The following is a 24196-nucleotide window of genomic DNA, read 5'->3' as shown; positions in this document are numbered from 1 at the left end:
CATTTAGTAAAGTAGTCTGAAATTACAAGTATGTATTTATTACCATCATTAGTTTCTGGTAATGGTCCCATTAAGTCCGTCGCCACGCGTTCCAAGGGACGCCCCGTTTGATCAAGTTGCATAAATGATTTCCCTGCAGCACGGTTCTTCCTTTTTCTACACTGTGTACAACCTAATACATAGCTTCTTACGTCGTGCTGAAGCCCAGTCCAATAAAAGCGTTCTCTGACTCTTTCAAGAGTCTTGTTTACTCCAAGATGTCCAGAGGTTCTGGCATCATGGCATCGCTGCAAAATATTTTTCCTCTCAGACAAGGGGACAATCACCCGGTGATATGTCTTTTTATCACCTATCCATTTTCTACACAAAAGTCCATCTTTTATTTCTAAATGATTCCACTGAGAGCATACTGATTTAACTACTTTGCTTTCATGCTTGATTTCTGAAGACTCTGGACGCTTTTTATTTTCTACCCAACATTTTATCTTTGATAGATCCATATCCTCATCTTGAAGACTTTGTAGAAGAACTGGTGTAGTAGATACAGCGTCCACTTTACTGTCTGTTTCTGAAATCTGAGGTTTAGCATTGGAAGTTGAAAGGTTTTCCTCTATGACCTCAGAATACCCACATTGGTGACATGGGTGTCGGCTTAGACTATCAGCATTACCATGCTTCGCACCAGGCCTGTGCCTTATATCGAGGTCGTAGGTACCGAGAAACTCTATCCATCTCGCTACCTGGCCCTGTGGATCTTTAAAATTGAACAACCATTTAAGAGCACTATGATCTGTTCTAATAATCACTTTGTGCCCATAGAGGTAATGCCGGTAATGTTTACAAGCAAAAACCACTGCCAAGAGTTCTTTTCGAGTCACGCAGTAACGACGTTCTGACTTGGACAGTGTCCTACTAGCGTAAGCTATGACTTTTATTTGTCCTTGTATTTCCAATCTGATTAAAATCAGATCCTTTGATCCGCTCACATAAAGATCGCTACACAAGGATCTGAAGAAACCCCATTTAGGGTCATCTCCTGGTGACCTTTCTCATAAAAATATTCATTAAAATTTTGACCAATCAGGGAGATTGTATTTAAATGACGTTCGGGAAAATGAATGTAGAAGTGAAAGTAGCTGTAGAAAAGATATTATCATTTCGTAGCAAACAAAGAGCTAAAAATCAAGACAAAAGCAAGAACTTATTATATTTCTGTACAGAAAAGACTGTAGCCGTTCTAAAACTAGGTCACGATTTTCCGTTCGTATGTCGTTGGGGCTTTTACTTCTGTAACCGAATTCCGAGATACTTATAAATTCTTGAAAGTAAACGTTTGATTGGATAATTGAAAGGTCACAAGGAGATGACCCTAAATGGGGTTTCTTCAGATCCTTGTGTAGCGATCTTTGTGTGAGCGGATCAAAGGATCTGATTTTAATCAGATTGCTTGTATTTCTTGCGACAAAACTGCACCAAGGCCCATCTGACTAGCGTCAGTATCTAAGATGAATGGCAAAGCGAAGTCTGGGTGAGCGAGTATTGGTGCATTGACCAAATGAAATTTTAGTTTCTCGAATGCTGTTTGGCACTCACCCGTCCATTTAAATTCTCTCCCCTTTTCCGTAAGTTTGAACAAGGGCTTGGCTATAGAAGAAAAACCACTGATGAATCTACGGTAATAGCCACATAACCCTACAAATGACCTAACCTCGGTGACATTCAAGGGTACAGGCCATTTGTCAATGGCTGCGATCTTCTGTGGATCAGTCTGAATACCTTCTCCGGATACTTTATATCCTAGAAACAATACCTCTTTCTTAAATAAAGAACACTTCTTTGCTTTTAATTTTAGGCCGGCTTCTTCAAGTTTTTGAAACACCTGTTCTAAATTCCATAGGGTCTCTTCAAAATTTCGACCAAATACAATAATGTCATCAATATAAACTAAGCAAATCTTGTAGTTTAAACCAGCTAACACCGTCTCCATAAGCCTTTCAAATGTCGCTGGACTGTTACAGAGTCCAAACGGCATTACTGTGAATTGGTATAGTCCGTTTCTTGTTACGAAGGCAGTCTTTGGCTTATCGCTTTCCTCCATCTCAACTTGCCAGTAACCGGAATGCAGATCCAATGTACAAAATAACGTTGCCCCTTGTAAACGGTCTAATGAATCGTCGATCCTGGGTAAAGGATATGCATCCTTCACAGTTTTACTATTTAAGGACCTGTAGTCCACACAAAATCTTTTGGTACCGTCCTTTTTCTCAACAAGTACCACGCCTGCAGCCCATGGACTAGAAGAGGGTTCCACGATTCCTTTGTCAATCATATTTTCTACCTCTTGATCGACAAAATCAGCTGCATGATGAGGCAACCTACGTGGCGGTTGTTTAGTAGGCTTAGCATTTTCCGTATTTATTCTATGCTTGATGACAGAAGTTCTCCCGAAGTCATCTTTTGATTTGGAAAACAAATGCTGGAAACGAAGGAGTATTTTCTTTGTTTTCTCCGCTTCATCGGGATTCAAATCTTTGATGGCCTCAGCGTACAACTCTTTAAGGTGTTCTGGGAGACAGCTCTCTTGGCATTCAGTGACATCTACTCTACATTGACTTTCCACAACATTTGTAACAGCTGACGTGGTTCCTACAACCGTGTTTTTGTAAACAATCTGAGGACTGCCGGATACGTTCATTAACCTTACCATGACATTGTCTCTGGGGTTAATCAACGATCTCGCAACCAAAGCTTTACCGCTTTTCTGAAACTTTTCGTAAGCCTCCATTACTAATGGTCCTTTGCAATTAAAATTGCTAGGTGCAAGTAAGTGACCAGGGCATAGCATCTCACTCTTTGGTGGAATGGTTATTGTCTCCTTCAGGCTGACTCTGAAACATCCTAAGTGACCCTCAAGTTGGAGCTCATGCTCAATTCCTCCAACATACATTTTCCCTGAAGAAACATCCACCAAACATTTATTTTGTTTCAGGAAATCTAAACCTAAGATGCCGTCGGTACTGATGTCAGCGACAACTGCTTCAAAAGTGAATTCATGACTTCCCATCATAAAGTTGGATGTACACTTTCCCTGCACTTGCAATGGAGTTCCATCGGCTAGAATTATTTTCTGTGTTACAGGCATTAGTTCAACAGTTTCCGTGCTAAGCATGTTTTCAAATATTTTATTTGACAAAATTGTCAGTGTAGCCCCGGTATCCACTAACAATGTACAAGGCACCTTATTAACACTAGCCTTTATAAATAACCCAGACTGAACATCAACTCTTGTTTGAGTGACTGAACTCGTATTAGACTTCCTATTCTTTGGCTTAGCCTCGGTTACCTCTTTTTGTTCCACTGCCTCCTTTTGGGATGCCGGGTAAGCAATGTTCGCTTTACCACTTATCTCTGTTCTCCTTTTAACACGACAGTCTTTAGCCATGTGGCCTCGTCGACCACAGTTATGACACTTAAAAGGAAACCTTGTTTGGTCAGAACTTTGTATTGAACTCGGTCCATCGGCTTTTAGTTGTGCCTTACTGATCTCCTTGCGTTCTGACAAAGTGGCTATTTTGGTCTCAAGTTCTCGCAGTGACGACCGAAGTTCATCTCGTAATTGTTTCAAATCTTCCCGTACCTTTGTATCAGCTTCCGATCGCCCCTCTAATTCACCATGTGCTGTTCTTGCAAAACTAACATCGTGTCTTCTTTGGCGTTCAGCTCTACAAAAAGCTTCAATCTCCACGGCCAGTTGAACTGCGTCATTCAAAGATTTGGGTCGTGACTGCTGTATTCTTAGGCGCATATCAAAGTCCGTTAAAGCGTCGATGAACTGATCTTTAGCAATCATCTCTGTAACCTCACGTGGTGCCGTCGGGTACGCTAAATGTGCTAGTCGTCGTATACTTTCCCCTAATTCTGGCAGAGTCTCCTTTGGCCTCTGATGTTTTTCCTTTAACATGGCTCGATAAAGTTCTGTCTGATTAGTCGGTGCAAATCTAGACTCTAATGCTTCACACAAATCTCTATATGCACAAGCATTATCTGTCTTCATATTTCCAAGAACTGTTTGTGCTTGGCCTCTTAATGATGCGGCCAGGTACAAGCCTTTTTGTCTATCGTTCCACAGGTTGATGCTACTACATGCCTCGAAATGAGCTTTGTAATCAATCCAGGACCCGGTACCATCAAATGTCGCAGGCTTCATCACAGTTTTACCAAATGTGTTAGTACTAGGACAATAACCACTGTTTTCCTTCACTGGTGACGCTGCACCTAATGGTGTACTTGGTACAGTCGGCATAGGTTCTCTGTCCCTTGCAAGACTCCATGTAACACTTGTGGGTGTTGACATTGAGCTTACACCTAACGTACTCCAGTGTACATACGGCGTTGAAATCCGTGGTGAATATGCTGATTTACCCAGTGACACTCCTGAGTATGCCGACTTTGGTGTGGTGTAAACATCGCCTCTGTCCCAAATATCTTTGGTTCCAGAAACATGGAAATCAGAAGCTTGGGTCTTGTGTTCCTCGTATCCACCCATAGCTCCTTTCACATTACTTGCTCTTGTGGTGGGGCTTATGTAAGCTTTATCCATCAACTCATCTATACTGTCGTCATCAGTCTTATGCCTCAAGTCTACACCAGAATCTGTGACTAATGAGGGCCTACTAACATTAAATGAGCTTGGCGTAGACTTTAGCCTTTCCAACGTTTCTCTTAATTGTCGTCGTCTAACGTCAATTTCTTCAAGATCTGCCCACAGTTCTGATTCTTGTTCATTCTTCATGTTTAATTTCTATATAATGTATACCAAGTAACCAAACAAAAATACTCGGTACTCAACTATATAAAATCTTACTGTGGTGCACGTACCTAACACAGTGCACACAGAACACTGTACCTTGTATCTAAATCACGTAACAGAACTGCGTTCACGAGAACCCGGTTACAGAACACAGTTCACACCGTTTAATAAACTTAAATCAACAAATTATAGCAATTAAATGTACCCTGTATCCCTTTACCAGCTGCCACCAAAATGTAACGTGTAACCGAAGGGTCCGTATTCAGGAGATACAGGGTCCAATATATAAAAATAAACGTTTCCTATGGCTCTATCTGAACCTATAATTATTCTGGGAATCAATATTATATACAACAATGATTATTTATTATTTTCATGGGATTCTTGTCCTTTTAACTTTTTTTTTAAGTATAAACAACGGGACACAAGCCGAGGTTCTCTTTGTAAACGGGTACTGTGACTGGGCTCCTTGCACCTGGTAACCAAGTTCCTATTGAATTGAGCACTCGGTGCCTCACCCTTACTCAGGATTACTACGCCTTGTGCTTCAATTCAATTCCTTGGCTAAATACAGACCGGTGCTCTGTACCCTAGCCTTTTTATCCTTCTTTTACCCTTTAAATACTTTTTGATTTTATTACTACCTTTATTTTTCTATTCCGCTTCTTGCTTCTTCTTCTACGGGTTTCAGAATGAGAGAGACTGCCTCTGCAGTCATTTATATAGCAAAGGGCTATACCATTCAAACAGGGGTGAACAGGCTCTTGGACTGTTCCATTATTCCAGATCAGACAAGCGTTTGAATGGCATAGGCCGATTGCCTTATTCATTACTCATTACAGTATACTATCATTTCGTCATCTACAAACTTACTTGGGGAGTGCCTATGTGCTACATAATAAGCATTCAAAATTTCCATCAGAAATGTGTCAGGCATAAAGAATTCCAATAAAAATGTAAAATATCACTATCTTCAAAGGTTATAAACAAAAGCAAAGTCTTGAAATAAGTCTGAAACCATTTTGTCTCTGTCGTAGAACATGGGAGCCAACAGCAGCAGTTTTAACGAGTTGTCCAGTAACGAATATCTGAAAAAATTATCTTCACCAGAGCCTATAAACCCAATAGATCCATATTGGAACCAGCTCCTGTCCTTCTCTTTCCTCATCCCAATCAACAGGTATTTAAGTTAAAGATAATTATTTCCTGATATCAATATTTGGGAGAAAGGTTTACATGAAAGTTCAACTTTTACTTCAATAAAAAGCACATACTTACTTCAAAAGTAATTATAAAGTCCAACTTTGAAAATCTATATAGCCATCATCACAAACCACAGTCAAAATGTGTGATCCTCTTCCATTTAATGGACCATTTTGGACATGTTTGAATGAAATTAAATATTTTGTAGCCTGATCATGAAATTACTGGCCATTGCAAGTGAAGCATAGTCAGAAAATAATCTTTTGATGCTATCTTTCATTATCCATACATATTTTGAAATGCAAAGAACCAAAGCTATGTCAACTGAAAATGTGTAACATTGTTTTTTTTCTATTACATAATTCAGACCAAGTATCCCCAAATTCTCAAGTCTAACTTTTAACCAATTTTCTTTACTAAACAGTTCTGATGGCAAGCTTCTGGAGGAGGCCACGGCCAGTATATGTAAAGGTGTGGCCATTCACAACTGTAAGAGTGGCAACTTCGGGGCCCTGATCCGTAATTTCCTGGTGAGAGCCACGGAACTCAAGGCTTCCGTACAGTGTGAAGAGTAAGTCATGCAGTTTGTAAGATACAACTGAAGAACTTGAAGTGAAACATATGGAGATAACGAACAGTATTCAAGATCAAAAGTCCATAAAACAATACAAAATAGGAGCAGAGCAAACATGGACCTCTAAAACATCAGAGGTGGGATCAGGTGCCATGGCGGAGTGAACATTCCCTATTTTATTTTCATGCAGACTCATAAAATCAAGGATTTTGCATGACAATGTGCAAGCTGCTTTGAATAGAATTAGCCAAATGTAAAATTTTCCATAATGTGGAGAATCGAGATCATTTTAGCCATACTTTTTAAATGATGAGAAACTTGAATTATCAAGTTAATGGTTAAAATTTCAATATAATTAATAAATACCAAATAACCTTTAAAAATTAAGCTGAAATACAATGCACAGCACTAGATATCCATTTCTTTTCATGGCAGACATATTTTGATTTCTGTCAGATTTATAACAATTTTTTCTAACTTGACCTATTTTCTATTTTTAGTAACATCTTTACCTGGCAGACCTACAATGCCCTGTTTATCATCAGGTCCCTCAGTAAATATTTTGTGGAACACCTGAGTGAGGAACTCATTTTACAGCAGTTTGAAGCCAAGCCAAAGGAAATGGGAGGTCAGTTTGGGTGGATCCAGGATTTTTTTCCCATTTGGGATGGATATATCATACAGTCTATTATATATCCAAATTTTACTATGATAACTCTATGTTAATTTTAGTACCACAGAAATCGATGAACTGATTTGAAATTAGTGAAATGATACTTTGAAAAATTTAAGTGCATATTGTAGGTACCCCCAGTATTGTGACAGGTTTCATATGTTGCAAAATGATACACATAAATTTATTTCTGACAGTTATGAAGATGAAATTTATCTTTTTTTTTTGTTGGGTGGGGGGGGGGTATTGTGAAAAAAAAATGGTTTATTCCTTTCTATTTAAATAAAAGAAAGTGAATATGTTTGAACATGTGTATAAGATATTTTTTGTTCAAACGTTTAGGATACAAAGATCCAGAAGAAATGGGTCCATTACTAGAGGAACTGATGAACTCCCTAGTGGAAATGCTAGTGGATGTCCCCGTCATGTAAGTGCAGGTTTACTTATATTAGAATGTGAAACTAACCATAGGACAGCCTGTGTGCAGGTTCTTTGGTTCACATGAGACATTGGAACACACAGAGAGCTGAACCAAATTTTGCTCAGACCAAAAAAACGTAATATTAGAAAGTAGAACATGTGAACACAGAACCAAGGAAATTTTATAGTCCATACAGTTTCAATCAAAATTATTTAATTTTACGCACTTGGAATTGTGTGTATTTTTCTGAAACAAAATCTTGTAAGATTGAAGTTAATGTACTTTCAAATTGGATTTGTGCAATATTTTTCCTTAAAAATCAAAGATTGAAGTTAGAAATTTATTTATGCATTTCAGGAACTTTACCTATGCCCTCCATCTAGAAGCCCTGAACACACTGTTGGTTCTGTTGTCAATACAGATGTTTCAGCCTCAACCTGCCCATAAGTTCAGAGTCTACCAGGTCATGATGCAAGGAAGATGGTAAGTGGTCAGCAGTGAAAATTTAACCAATAATTTTTTTCTCTGTGTGTTAACTACCCCTCGTTCATCATGTCTATTACAATTCTTTATGTACGAGGGTTGATCCAAAAGTAATGTCACAACTTGGATAAAATCGCTACCCGTCGACGTAAAATAACAAAATTATTAATGATGAAAGCTACATTTATTTCAAATCAGACCTGAAAATTTCAATTCAGCATGATTTATGCTTTTCAAAATATCGGATTATATACAAATTGTGATTATGGTAGTCGCCGCACCTAAATAACGTCATATGACGGATACGCGACGTCGTACATTTAAACGCTTCCCTTCGTTTCATTAAAAATATGAGAGATCCACGAACAGGTTCACAAATTTCACCTTCTTAAAGAAAACTTGCTACCCATCATACACTCATTCTTTCCATTATTAATTCTTCTGTCAAAATTCTTTGAACAGTAGTATAAGACCAACTTAAAATGTCTCATATCGCTCTTACCGTCTGTCTTTTTTGACAACGCCACACACCATTGAACGTTTCCGTCTGTCCTCCCATCTTTCGCTCTTCTTGTCATCTGCTGAGCATTCAATGACCCATCACCCATCCAAAATTGCTGAAACTATCTAAACAAGTCTCTTATTTACATTCTTTCCTCTGTGAGACTGGTGAATTAACGTTACTGTCTCTTCTGGCGATTTCTTCATTTTGAAGCTAAAATGCATTACAGTTTGTTCTGGCTTTCTTTGCCCATTTCGGCATTTCCTTTTTTTTTCAATGCAATGCACCGGAGTAAAACAACGATGTTTTTAAAATAAAAAATAGCAATTATGTCATATAATTTTCAACTTAAGACTAAAAAATGATGTAAATTTTTGTCTTTTCAAATATTTTGTGATAAGGCGCTTTTAATAGATGTTTTTTAATGTGTTTGTCTTCTTTAATTAAAAAAAGTACACTTTAATTTGTGACGTTCAGTTGTGACGCGGCGACCCCCCATATGTTCTATGTTTTAAACATCTATAAAATAAATTCAGTTAAACATAATTGAATGAAAAATTCAAGTTAAATTCAATTTATGTTTGTGCATCTTTTGGTATATTATATGTGATAATATGACGCCAAATATAAAAGATATGGACACTGTGACATTACTTTTGGATCAACCCTCGTAGTTAAGTATTCATCTATCTGTATTAAAAAGTATTGTATAGCAGCCCTTTCACACAAGTTTTGTTTATTCATTTCTTGCAGTTCCATTCATGCCTGTGTACTTGTGAAGGCCCTGCTGAGGAATTTCTCTAACCAAGAGAAATGTCCCCCAGAACTGTATAGACAATCATCTGATGTCAACAGTATGGTGGCCAATGTGGCAGGTAATAAAAGGGTGGATCCTAGATTTTGCTTGAATGAGACCATGTACTAAATAATGTCACTGGAATTACCAAATACCAGTTATTATTTGTCCGGCATTCACAAGAGAATTTGCTCAATGTGATTTAAGTAGTAAATCGACCAAATACTGTATACAGGGAAATTTTCGCCCCTGTTTTATTTTCGCCCCTTTCACCCTCGTCGGAAGAGGGCGAATTTAAAACGGGGCGAATTCAAAGTAAATAGTATTATATCTTTAACAAAAATCTTTTTGGGCGAATTTAAAACGGGGCAAACTTTTCAAATGTGAAAGGGCGAAAATAACACGGGGCGAAAATAACCCTGTAAACAGTAATAGAAAAGAAAAGTCCATTGCATAATTAGGAAACTTTTTCATCTTTTATAGCTAGTTTATGGTCAGTCATGACTTTGGGCATGGGAACTAAAACAGAGAAAAAGGAAGAGGAGTTCCAGGAGACATTATTAGCCAATCAGAGCCTGTTATTCCTGTTGGTGCTGACTAACCACTGTACCAGTGAGAGAGGAGTGAGCAATCCTTATAGAGAAGCACTGTTTGCTTTTACAAATGTTAATGGTAAGCCACTTCTGAGGAAAATCTACTTCTCTTTCACTGCTATAAACTTTCTCCTGCATCATGAGAGGTTTAAAGTCACCATTCATCTTTTCATATACAATGGAATGTTTTAACACTTGTGATTTTCCAGAAGAAAAAATTGTGTCTGTTTAAACTGAATAAAGAATCAGCATACCTTGCAGAGCCAAATTTTTGACAATTTTTTTGAAAAATGTATAACTGAATGAATGTCATTTAATATGTATGTTATCTAATGATAGACTCATTGGGCCTTAAATTTTAAAGTTTTAATTTGAATCCTTGGATGTTTTAGACCAAAATTTGTCACAATCAAATAAAGAGTCTCTCAGTCTATTTTATTTAATTTCCATTTAGAGCCGACTAAAATATTGAAGATTGTGTCTTAATTCAAGTATGATACCTTTTCTACCTCCTCTTTCAGAAGAGCCCTCTGTGAGTCAGGTGGCAGCCACATTTAAGATGGACTACAGTGTTTTATATGAAGCCCTGTGTTCTACATTAAGAGACGATCAAACCACTCTGTTACTATATCTACTGATTCACAGGAACGCCGGAGTCAAGGCTTTTATATTCTCTAGAACAAATATAGATAATCTTGTAAGACTTCAAAATAATATTGGGATTTCCTGTTTGTGTTGCTCTTTTTCCACTGCACACATTGAGCAATTTATTATTTATTAGGGTTTTCAGAATTTTCACATAAAATATTTCTTGCATTGAAATCTGTGTTAAAAACTGGAAATATGTAGATCGATCTCGAATAGAAGTCAGATCTTGCAAGTAGATACATATACATGTAGTGCCTCCTAAAGAAAATAGGCAGTTTCATGTGATTCAATCAATTTATTTAGAGTAATAACATTAGAGGTATAATTATTTATTTTCCTGATTTTTTTCGACTTAATGTTTAGGTGATGCCCTTGTTGAAGATTCTCTACAATGCCCAGGACAGAAATTCTCACCACATCTACATGGCCTTAATTATCCTCCTTATACTTAGTGAGGATGATGTGTTCAACAAGGCTATTCACGAAATAGTAAGTGTTTAATAAGGCTGTTCATGAAATAGTAAGTGTTCAACATGGCTGTTCACGATATAAAAAGTGTTCACCAAGGCTGTTCATGAAATAGTAAGTATTCAACAAGGCTATTCATGAAATAATAAGTGTTCACCAAGGCTGTTCACAAAATAAAAAGTGTTCAACAAGGCTGTTCATGAAATAATCAGTGTTCAAAAAGGCTGTCAAAATGTTCATAAAATTAAATAAATATATTAAGTTTTCAACAAAGCTGTTCATGAAATAGTAATCGTAAAACAAGCCAGGCTGTTCATGAAATACAATGTAGTAAGTTTTCAACAAGGCTGTTCTTGAAATAGTAAATATTCAATATGGCTGTACATAAAATTGCAAGTGTTCAATAATTTATTAGGCTATTCACAAAGTAGTAAATGTTCAGCATGATTGTTCACAAAAAAGTAATTGTTCAATACAAGTGTTTACAATGTCATGTAACAAGGCAATTCATGAATAATTAGTGTTCTACAGTTTTTTTTTAAATTATTACTCTGTAATTTCATTTTGGTAGCACTTTATTTCAGACCCTGAAGAACATCCCTTGGTTTAAGGAGAGACCAATCTCAGAAATCTCCCTGGGGGGTCTACTGATTCTAGTCGTGATTCGTACCATACAGTACAACATAACAAGAATGAGGGTAGGACTTTTTATTAAAGCAAAAATTTTAGATCTGTGAAATAATACACACACACTCAAAACATTTTTACATATGCTGGTTTTTTTTTTTGTTTTACTGAAACAAGTAAGATAAAGAGTTTTATGTACAAATGACATCACAAATGACTTATAGAGATTTGTATAGATTCTAATATGCAGTACTTATATTCTGAAAGACAATCATAACATTAATTGGTATTTAGACTCTTAAGATAGAGTAAAAGATATGTGGATTTAATTGTCATGGTTTGCCCTAATTTAAATTCTAATGTAATTTTATTGATTTGATTTAGGACAAATATCTGCACACAAACTGCCTGGCAGCCCTAGCTAACATGTCGTCACAGTTCACCAACCTCCACCCCTACGTCGCCCAGAGGATGGTCAGGTAAGGTTCCATAATTCACTTCTTGTTTCGGTCACTTCCTGTCTTGGTCTGCACTTCCTGTTTCTGAAGAGTTCATATGTACCAATACAATACAATCATAACTACATGTAATATTCTTTATATTTTGCTTACAGTTTATTCTCACAGCTGAGTAAAAAGCACGCTAGAGTGGTGGAACACATACGAGATTCTGCCGTCACAGAAACGGAGCAAGACGAGGCCTCGGAGCAAAACGCAGTATGTAGTTATAATTATAGCACATTTCGTCTTCAAAGTGAGACATATACTGTATATATAATTTACACTGAACCAAACTTCTAAGTGTTCACCTCACATTTTTGAAGTTTTAAAGAACAAATGCAAACAATAAATAATTTCTTTAATTCTTGGTTAATGATGCATATTTGAGTTCAATGTTGCGTAAATTTCATGCAAGTATCTCGTCAGAATTTTAAGCAAAGTGTCAAGGAAATGATGTACCCTCAGAATGAAAATTCGCACAAAAAAATATCGATGGAGTAAGACCCACTACTCGCTCTATTACTTCAAGACAATCTTTACTGTTGGATACCATGTACCCCTGAATAGGAGATTGACCCATCTGCTGTCACACCTACATGTACTGCATACTAGATCTTTCCAAACCATTGAAATTGTGAGGAAAAGGGGGAGGGAGGGCTTTGACATTTCTTTTAAAATCCCAAATGTGTTCAATGGGATTCAGATCCGGGAATTTGACAGTGTATCGTCACACAAGTACCTTTTGGTCAATATCCTTGGGTGTTTAGCACGTAAGTGCGCCACTTAAAAGATAATTCAGACTGCTTGAGCTGATATAAGACTGCCACGAGCACCGATTTCTTATCATTTACGTACGATTGAAATGGTTTGTTTCCATGTTTCAAATATTTTTTCAGGACACTTGAACACTCTCTTTACCTGGTATAACGCGAAATTTTCTCCCAAGATGAATATTAAGGTCACTTCCGGTGTGATTAAAGAGTTAAGCCCACGAATGGTCAAAAAATGCCTCATCTAAAAAATCAATGAAATTTTGATAAAAGATAGTATAGACTTTACGCTTTATGGAACTGTTTTCCTTTTTCTGATATATATTTTACTTTTTCTTTAAGAGATTTTGCAGAATGGCATTGTTTTACTAGAAAATTGTGAACGGAACGTCATAATTGACAAATCGTGACGTAACGTCATATAGGACAATAAAAAATATGTTATTGTAAACATAGAAATGACCTGATAATGGATAATTGACTACCAAGTATGACATTATCAGTTTAATAGAAGTACATGTCCAGTCGTATTTTGTGCGATTCTAACAATACAAAGCCCAATAGCAATGTTTTTGAATGTAAGTTTGGGTTGGGGGTGGAGGAGAAAACCTCCACAAAAAATTAACATGCAGCAACAATCCTCCTGATGAATTGCGTCCGGTCGGTAATACTATGTTTGATTTTACCTCTTTACTAGGAATACGAGGGCTGTTCGGAAATTATTGAGACAATTACATTTACTCGATAAAGGACGGAGATAATTTCAGGAAAATTTATCAACATTTTATAAAGAACGAATAGAATACTTATGCAAAATTTCTAATTCCTATTATAATAAGAAAAGTTTCGGTGAAATAATAAACATGCATATGTCTATCGACCCGGAGCAGCATCACTACGTCGTTTTAACGTCGCGTCAGCCAGGGATGGTTTCGCATGTAAAACGACCGGGAAGCGTTTAATCTTTTTCCTTCTTTGTTATTACATATCTCAGTACAAAAATCAAACATTCTCTTTTCTTAAACTATTCCTTTAAAATGTATGCTGTTGCTACCCGAGTGTAATATTTTCATTTGTGGGAAAAGATGACTTAAAATCATGCAGTGCCGATTTATGCAACGCGGATCAACGATATGATACCGTAACGCTAACGATATTAATATACGTAATAACTGATGGTCGTCCGGAGCTTTTGATTTTACTCTGGTTGAATTAATTATAAAAAAAATGTATATCAATGAAATAACAAACCCTAACACTTTATTTTTTTTTCTCGTAGTTATTATTTTAGCAGGTCGTTGTGTCTGGAAAAGAGTTCTACATTGCGCTACACAAAATTTTAGGTATGTTCGTTGCTCCGCCCTTGACGTCAAAATCCATTTTTTCGTTCTTAGCAGATTTCTCTACCGCGCTTAATTTTTTTATGATCTCCGCATTCCTGATCAAAATTCTATCAAAGTTGCACAACATGCATTTGAACTAAAGCTGAAAAATTATATCTATAAACAGAATTATTTTCGCTCTTATTATGGGTCCACGAAGAGTTAGAACGTCGATGTTACATATTTTCAGTATCTGATTTCGAGACTGCTCCGGGTACCCCTACTGATGACGCATTTATATACCATTGTACAGAAAATATTCAATTTTTGTAAAATATTTTTTGCTTTTATTAATTCTTTATGTATGTCGAACATATATGCAAATTTTCACCGAAAGACGTTCATTAGAAAGCAAAATATACACAATGTCTCAATAATTTTCGAACAACCCTCGTATTTCTTGCTTCGTATTTGTATATATAAATATATATTTGTATAGTTAATACATAAAAAGTAAATATGCTAGTAATCACTGGCCCCTGTGACTACACCTCAAAAAGTTCTATTCCGTTAGGGGTGGGTGGCTTCCTCTAACTTTCATTTAATGCAGGAATTTGCCAGTGTTTAACCTTTTTAGCCATGGGCAGCATCTTATTAAAAATGTACATATCAAAACTATGCAAAAAATATTGACCCCCCCCCCCCTACTCTGTTACGTACAAATATAAAATAAGATAACGGGATTTATTTCCAAATGAGTCATCTATCACCCCATTCATAACAATCATTATTCATCTGTTTAAAGTAATTTTGCGAACTCATGTGCATGCGCGGATCTAGAGGGGGGGGGGGGGGGTCGGGGGGTACGGGGGGTCCGGACCCCCCCTGGAATTTGCAAGGTTATAAATTCATATGCTAAAGCAAGTAAAAAGTGACAATGGACCCCCTCTGGAAAACCCAGACCCAGACCCCCCCCCCTTAACATTGCGGATTTGTGCTAAATTGTAGGTATGGATTATTAGAAGTCAACTGCTTACGCCCCCCCCCCTCCCCCCCGAATTAGGTTTTTGACGTTTTGGCGAGTTTACGTTTTTAGTTTTTTTTTTTTTTTTTTTTTTTTGCTTGTCAAGAAATTTGTTGGTTTGGTTTTTTTTTTGGACTTGGGTGGACCCCCCCCCCCCCACCCCCTGGAAAAAATTCCTGGATCCGCGCCTGCATGTGTATGAAATATTTTAAAAATGACTGCAAGAATGCACAAATATCCACCAAACCAATGCACATTTTAAAAAAAAAGACTGGTTGAATTCAATTTGCATGGAATTTTGATTGCAAAAAGATATTCTAGTACGCAGTTCTGCCGAAACATTCGCTATATTGTTAAGAAAATAAACTCTTAGTCATTTTCTACCACATGAAACACCATCATCAACAGATACAAATTCGTTTATAACCATTAGGCCACCATTTTCTACATTAAACCCTCTGAATATTCGTGTAAAAGAATCTGGGACTTGATAGTCATCATCATGGGCGATGTCCCAAGCTACGCTGTTCAGAAATTAACAAAATTAATGTAAAAAAATTACAAGATCACTAAAACTTGCCAGACATTACCGGACATTAATTAATTTTGCTATACAACACAAATTCATTATTGTGGACTGTTATGATAAAGACATCACTGAGATTACGTATACAACACACCTTTAAGTATGATGAGCTAGAAAATCATTAACTTATAATAAGCCGAAAGTGTTACTTTTCCTATATGTCTCTGTGTTAAGAGGCCTAATAAATATTAATAAAGACAATAGTGGCAATCTAGTGAGTATACAAATATATAATAATGCATTGGCGTCGGAAACAAATTAAAGGTGGATGGGGGGGGGGGTAAGTGTAAGTATTTTTTAATACCTTAAAAAAACCTGACAAGCAAAAAAAAAGGGGGGGGGGAGAAAAAGTCAATTTCCCAAAGACGAATATCCTATTTCGGGGGAGGGGGGGGGTTCGAACTTCAGTACCAATTTTTTTTCCCAAACACTACCATTTTCCTCATTTTTAACCTATACTGCGACGTAAACCTACGAAGCAATTTTCATTGTCTATACTAGGTATATATTTGGAAAAAAGCATAATGAAAACAAAGTTAAGCATATGTTCATACATCTTATTGGAAGACAAAAGCATTAATTTCAATTAAATAAAAAAGAAAAACAATGACTGAATCTGAAATTATCGCTTTTAATTCAACCTTCAAATGCCTTTTAAAAGAAAGAGGGCGTAAAGTACCAGGACAATCTCCCGCTCCGAGACATTTTATTTCTCAATTTCCGAAATTCACAGAAAATTTTTATTTTTCTAAAATTATGTTGTCAGTTATGTCATCTTTAACACGTTTGATTCATCTATTTCATTGCATGACTTAATTGATATTGTTTTAAGTTGAAATGCAGTTACGCATATTTACCGGAAAATGGGTATAAATTGTTTTTTATATAAATGGGTCAAGTCTCCATTCCACATTAACGTTTAAAAGATTGAAAAGTAAATGTAAAATCCATTTTACGTTTCAAAAAATTGGAGTCCGAAACCTTTCAATATAAAAGTGAATATTTATGGAAAGATATTTAATTCAACAACACGATTTATCTAAAGCACTCTTACATACATTGATGACAAAAAGCCCTCGTAGCGTAGTGGTTAACATGTTCAGGTTAAGAGAAAAAACGGGTTCAGTATTATGCCCAACCTTGAGCTTTGGATAGAGTTCGAATCTTGTGAGAGTTTTTCCATACACCTTAAAACAAACCTAAGTGAAAAATGAAATTACATATCGGTAAATTATTTAATAAAATAAAAGAGGCAGATATGTAAAAGATGACTCTGACAATGCAATTATTGAAAAACATCTTATAATGAATTCTTACACTAAGAGTTGAATTTTTTTTTTGTCTCAAAGAGGGGATTGTCCTAGCCTTGGACACCCCTACTCTAAAACCATAAAACAGTAAATACGAGGGCCGTTCAAAAATTACGCGGACTTGTTGCACAGAAAAAATATTTGACGACATAATCGGGCAAAATGTCACACATAACATAAAAGAATCTTTACTTGTATAGTCTTCAAAATTTCATATCAAAATGTTGTAAATTGGTATCAATTTTGGGTGATTTTTCTGGACATATTATTAAGTCACGGAGCAGCAAATCTTCGACGTCACTGGTATTATAAAATATCTGAGCTTGCATTTTCTCAACTTTTTTCAAGAGTTCCTGTACAGTTTGAGTTACCTTATCTACTTAACATCCATACACCATTTTTTGTCAAGCTTAAAATCTATGAAACAATAAGCTTAAAATCTATAAAACAGGTAAAACATATTTTTTTTGTTTTAAAACCAAAAACTGCAGCAGGTATTTATGAGATATGGTGAGTCATTGGTAACTTTCAATCACGTTTTTTTACAGTCCGAGTAAAGTTTTCGCCGAAAACCTTCTTCCCACCCTCCCGTATAGCCCTTTTACAAAGCTTAAACGGTCTAAAATTCCAATTTGCTATTTGTAGGCAAATGTAGTTTACTACATGTTTTATTATGCATATTTTGGATTTATGTTGACGATACTTCGAGCATTACACATAATTTAACGAAAAGGTGGTGCTCCGTCAATTCAGGAGACGTCATTTTCACAGTCATTTTCACATGAATCACTTCGGAGAAAAATTTCTATATTTCTGTAAATACTTCAAATATCATATCAGAAATTAAAATACATAATGATAAAACAATATAAAGATAAATTTGAGAAAATTGTCGAAAAGTATCGCAAATAATAGAAAATTAATGAGTTCAATTTTGGATTCCGTAAGTTTCTGTTTCAAATTTTTTGTCGTGCGCTGTATCTCTCTATCAGCGATATCAACACAGCGATAATTTTGGGAGAATTTTCTAAAATACCAAAATTTTGCCCAAAATGTATTGGAATCTTTGAGATACATATTTCTGTGAATTTTCTTAACTATATGACGTCTGTAAGATTAAATAATAGCACAGTCCGCGTAATTTTTGAACGACCCTCGTAATTATGCCCCCATTAAATATTAAACCTTGAATTTGGTGAAAAAAAAGTGTACAGAAAATTAGATATGCACATGCATTTCATCAAAGTCTAGAATAGTACTGTATAAAGTAATTGCATTTTATTTCTCACATGGCAGCTAGATACGTATACTCCTCTCTCCAATCAACAAATACACCCCCCCCCCCCCCCCCCCCCTCATAATGCTAAACAATAGATGAACCAAATTATTAAATGCAATATCTCATGGGAATCAGACTGAGTGAAAAATCTTAAGGAAACTTTAATTTTATTTTTGTAAGTTTTCTTTTCAACCAAAGTGTTACTTAACAATCAGTCAGTACTTGGGCGGACTGGACCCCCCACCCCCACCCCCCACCCCAAAAAAGGAAGAAGGAACGGTTTTGTATTCAGGTCGTCCGCCTTGTACCGTCGGAGGGGAGGAAGATGGCTCTGAACTTGACATAGTAATTTTAAGTAAGTGTAAAAGATATATTTGAAGACCAGTTTTTCTGAACTAGGGTGTTTTATGCCTGAATTACTAATGCCAATTTACACTAAAAGGTAGATAAATATTGATAAATTGCGGCTTATCTCCTAAACAATATTGTAAGTTTACGTTCTTATTCCTGCTAGTCCTGGAATTTTTTGTGGGTTCGTGGCTGCAACTCCAACCCCCAATATTTCTTCCTAGGACCTTCATAGCTCTAATAATGCCTGAAAAAATAGGATTTGCTTTCCTTGAAGAATTTACCCAAAAGCTATAGCTACATATAATCAGAATGAGTATTAATTTAAAAAAGAAATAAAATTACTGTGTCTTTATTTATTTCATAAAACGTTTTATGTCGTTTCTGGTTTTTAGTGAAAACTTTACTTTCACTTCTCACCTGCTGTAGACGAAATCTTCCTGATGGTAGTTCGAATAGGCTGATATATCATTGTATACAAACATGGTTTAAGGAAAAGCCATGGTTTTAATTAAGGATAAAGATGTACAATTTTACGTATTATAATTATACATGCACGTGCGTGTTGTCCATTTTACTGAGCAATGCCAAACAATAACAATACGTCAATAGCTAATATGACTTTGAATATACACCCAGTATTTGTACACAACTTCAAAATGAATGGTTTTTTAAAAGTTCTGTAGCTTTTATTTAGTATTTTTTTTAATGTATTCTTTTCTTTTGCTGATACATGATACATACTTGTTATACGCATAACTTCAAAGAAAAGTCCGAAGATATTTGTTTACCTCTAGTGTGGGATCAACTAATTACAAAAAAAAAAATTAAATAGTGGACCTATACACCTACTAAAGTGTAGTGAACAACTAAAAACTCGTAGTATGACACTTTTTTGTGAAAAATGTGTAATATTCTAACAAAATCTATAACCATATAATTTACAAGGGGCAAAAGGGTTAAAACTGAGGAAATTCGGATTTTTGTGGAAATGTTCTTTTTAGGTATGAGCACACTTCTGCCCCACAAAATTTTTTTCATGAATAGAAACCTCTTGATGTTAGTTTTAAACTGAACCCTAAATAAATTTGGGGCAGACCTGTGCTCTATGTAAAATTTGACTATTTAGCCCCCAAAATGTGATAAATCAAGCACATGCCTGATTTTCTATGATTTGGGGGCTATAGATCTCAGGTATACAAGTATTGAACTCCAAGATTTTTTCCACTTTGATAAACTACAATACCTATGCTATCTTTTAAGCAAAAAATATTTGGCCAAAACTGCAGTTTAATTTTGACCATTTTACAGGGCATATTTTGACCCTTCGTGGGCCAAGCTCTTTTGTCAAAAACTTTCAAATTGTGATAAATTGGTGATGAAAAAATGAGCACAGCCTATACAAAAATGTGTTTAAATGGGTTTTTGATATTGTTTGATAATTTTTAAAAGTAATATCAAGTACAATTAAGCACAAAAATAAAAATGAGTAAAACGTGGTGAGAAGATGGTTCAGATATCAATATTCCAACGGCTCTCCCCTCTACATCAATGGTTATTTTGCCAATGTTTTGTGTTTTTTAGTGAAACCAGTTTTTAAAATTTGATAATGATCACACAAAGATGCTTATTAAACAAAACACGTGCTGCAAAGTACAGATTTATTGTTTTTAAGCTTCGTCACGGAACATTGGTTTTCATCGGTGATATTGAATTTTCTTTCTACAATTGCTGAGAAGACTTATTAGTTGTAATAGTGTGAAAATATCATACCATTCTATAAAGTAGTTTTTAAATAAATGCATTTATTAAAGTGAACACTTAGAAGTTTTGTTAAGTGTATATCACTGGGTCATAATTTTGCAGAATCGCAAATTCTGTTCAAGCCAATGTAAAACATATTGGCATATTCTTTACATTGCCTTTAAAATTTTGCCTGAAAATGAGGAGATATTGAGCTTTATGGATTTTGATCTCTGGTTTGTAGATGCAGGATTAAGCGGTCCTCAAGGAGGTATTGAGGATGGTCCTGGAGATCATTAATCCCTGTCTGTCATTAATGATTCTGATCTCTGTTTTGTAGATGCAGGATTTAGCGGTCCTCGAGGAGGTATTGAGGATGGTCCTGGAGATCATTAACTCCTGCCTCTGCTCCTCACTCCATCACAACCCTCACCTGGTCTACTCCCTGCTGTACCAGAGGGAGCTGTTCAACTCTTTCAAGACACACCCCACCTTCCAGGACATCCTACAGAATATAGATATTGTAAGAATATAGATACTGTAAGAATATAGATATTGTAAAGAGAGAGAGGGCAATAATAATATTATAGGGAGAGAGCAGGTGATAATGATATTGTAAGGAATAAAGACCTTGTAATGAGAGAGAGAGAAGGGAGAGGGAGCATAGAGGAGAATGATGTTTACCAACTATTATTTGCATCATCGATCAATTATGCAGGATTTGTCAGTTAGAAAATTATCCATGATAATAAATTTTCCTGACTGAGAAAATGTTTCCTACAAATACAAAGTAATTTAAGTTGTTCGCTGTGATTCATATTTTTTGTGAGTTAGAGTGGGTCCCGAAACTCACAGATATTCTTCATATGCAAAGAAAAGTTGGTTTACAATATAGATATTGTAAGGAGAGAGAGAAAGATAGGTCACAAAAAAGGGAGGAAGTGTTTGGCAAGGGGGCATTTGTTACTCGGGGTAGAAGGTTGAAACATCAGCAATGAGCTTCTACAAGATTCTACGTTATTAATCTTCAGTGAGGAAAAATTTATCTTTTGCCATAAAATTAAATAACTGCATTATTGCTTGAACAAAGTTTACAAATAAGTCTGGTAACTAGTAACAAGGTGATTTTTCTTGAGATGCTTTTGTTAATAAATTCTTTTGTTTATATTTAGGTATTGTCCTACTTCTCAGCCCGTGTAGAGGAGCACAAGAAAGGAGGAAGCATGTCCCCGACAGAGGTTCTGGAAATCATCAAGGAGGGCTCAGTACAGTTCAGGAGGGACAAACTCAAGGTTAGTCAGGATAAAATAATGGAGGTTTAAAAAAAATCTGTAGTTAGGGCAATTACAGCTATACACTGTATTGATTTTGTGATGTCTATTGAAAAATTTTTTCTCAAAAGAAAAAAAGAGATTTCTAAGTGGACTTTAAATTTTTTTTTGTTAAAAAAAAGGGGTGTGGGGTTAAATTTGGAGTCTCAGAATTTTTCTTTTTTATTATAGAAACTCCCTACATGTAATCTGAAGTTTAAGTTTGGTAGTTTTGAATTTCTCATCATATTTTTCAGAAATTCCCGATCTGAACTCTAAGTTTATTAATTTTAGAATTTCTCTTTGTATTTTTTTTTAGAAATTCCCTGATCTGAAGTTTAAGTACGTTGAGGAGGAATCACCAGAGGAATTTTTTATCCCCTATGTTTGGTCCCTGGTGTATCACTCCTCCAACATGTACTTCAATGCCTCACGGATCTTACTGTTCTCCCTCTCAGCGTCCTGATGAACTGAACCAATGTATGAACTGAATCAGTGTATGAACTGAACCAGTGAAAGTATGAACAGAACAAAAAGAATCGATCATCTGAAATAATGAGCCAGAAATATGAGCTGAAACTGTGAAAAATAATTGATCATCTGAAAATTTGATGAAACATAATGAGTCAGAAATATGAACCTGTGAACCACAGAGAATGTGAACAGAACAAAAGAGAAGTGTTCTTGTACTATCTTGAACCAGTCATGATCTTGTACTGTTTTGAACTAGTCATGAAATATGCTGTTTTCATGTTCATAGTTTTTAAACCAGTCACTTTTTTCATGTTCATGGTTAGAGAATCAATCAAGAAATGAACTAAATATGAACAGATGTGTTCTGCTGTAAGTATGAACATGAACAGATCCAAAGAAATGGCTTGATCTGTGTTGAGCAATATTTATACCCCCGCTCCGAAGGAGAGGGGGGTATACTGTTTTACCCTTGTGTGTCTGTCCGTCTGTCTGTCCGTCCGTCTGTCTGTCTAGCTGTGTGTCTGTCCGAAACAAATTTTCGTCGCAGTTTTCTCAGCAACTACTCACCGTAGATGCTTGAAATTTTAACATAATCTTCTCTGAGGCATGCTATATGGTGGGATACATTTTTGCTTAAATCCGATATCAACTTCCTGTTTGTCTGTGCGTCTGTCCGTTTCATACATCACAAATTTTCGTCGCAGTTTTCTCAGCAACTACTCATCCTAGATGCTTGAAATTTTAACACAATCTTCTCTGAGACATGCCATATGGTGGGATACATTTTCGCACAAATCTGATGTCGACTTCCTGTTTGTCTGTGCATCTGTCCCTTTCATACATAACAAATTTTCGTCGCAGTTTACTCAGCAACTTCTCATTGTAGATGCTTGAAATTTTAACACAATCTTCTCTGAGGCATGCCATATGGTGGGATACATTTTCATTCAAATCCGATGTCAACTTCCTGTTTGTCTGTGCATCTGTCTGTTTCATACATGACAAATTTTTGTCGCAGTTTTCTCTGCAACTACTCATTGTAGATGCTTGAAATTTTAACACAATCGTCTCTGAGGCATGCGATGCTTCAAATTTTATTACTCTCTTTGTTTAGGCATGCCATATGGTGGATTAATTTTGATATGAATCTGATGTCAACTTCATATTTTTCTGTGCATCTGCCTGTAACTGAACTTGTGTATATTAACATGATAGTGCTAATTTACATCAGAGCGGGGGTATTACTAGTGAGCACTGGCTCACAGATTTCTTTTTTGAACAAGTGAAGAATTATGTTCACTTGACTGATGTTCTTGTTCACAGGTCAGCATGAACTTGAACAATGGAATCATAGAGTTGCCATATATTTATGCTCGAATGGAGCAAGGAACTTGCTCACTTCAAAATTGTTCATGTTTAGTCCTACTTTGAGGTGTGGCCTGCAAACCAATCAGAAAACATCTATTTTTAAAGAAAGATAATGTGGTAATTCCCTCTCCCAACTTGTGAAAATTAAAAAAAAATGTTCTTGTTGACAAAATTATTTTGAATGCTATTATTTATAGAGTTTGGAATGTTTTCATTTTATTTATCTTAAAATTCATTTGAAATTAATAAAATATGGCATTATATCTCATCAACTTGGATAATATGTTTGCATTTCTCCTATATATAACATTGCCCTCTCCCCTATGCCCCCTTTTCTTTTCTTTGGAAAGTGTTTGAAATAACT

General features: G+C 35.8%; 1 protein-coding gene across 2 annotated transcripts in view; it reads left to right on the top strand.

Annotated features, from left to right (window-relative positions):
* Positions 1–23678, top strand: part of LOC134229161 (dymeclin-like) — a 30004-nt gene extending 6326 nt beyond the window's left edge. Inside the window, exons 2-16 of one of the 2 annotated variants that reach the window (XM_062710866.1) lie at positions 5848–5990; positions 6438–6584; positions 7088–7215; positions 7603–7687; positions 8039–8164; positions 9420–9541; positions 9946–10134; positions 10577–10752; positions 11067–11192; positions 11756–11869; positions 12183–12277; positions 12412–12514; positions 21021–21203; positions 21853–21972; positions 22310–23678. In XM_062710866.1, the coding sequence (XP_062566850.1) occupies positions 5851–5990; positions 6438–6584; positions 7088–7215; positions 7603–7687; positions 8039–8164; positions 9420–9541; positions 9946–10134; positions 10577–10752; positions 11067–11192; positions 11756–11869; positions 12183–12277; positions 12412–12514; positions 21021–21203; positions 21853–21972; positions 22310–22456 (2001 nt within the window). In that variant the 5' untranslated portion in view covers positions 5848–5850 and the 3' untranslated portion in view covers positions 22457–23678. Of the gene's footprint in view, positions 1–5847; positions 5991–6437; positions 6585–7087; positions 7216–7602; positions 7688–8038; positions 8165–9419; positions 9542–9945; positions 10135–10576; positions 10753–11066; positions 11193–11755; positions 11870–12182; positions 12278–12411; positions 12515–20924; positions 20952–21020; positions 21204–21852; positions 21973–22309 lie in introns of those variants that run through there. The other variant, XM_062710867.1, reaches the window with a different exon arrangement.
* Positions 23679–24196: the final 518 nt, after the last annotated feature.

This window comes from Saccostrea cucullata, unplaced genomic scaffold (genome assembly GCF_032062105.1).
Source record: "Saccostrea cucullata isolate Sc308-1 unplaced genomic scaffold, CSIRO_AGI_Scuc_v1 ctg572, whole genome shotgun sequence".
Lineage (NCBI taxonomy): Eukaryota > Metazoa > Mollusca > Bivalvia > Ostreida > Ostreidae > Saccostrea > Saccostrea cuccullata.
Note: the sequence above shows the minus strand (reverse complement) of the source record. Positions and strands in the feature narration are given on the sequence as shown.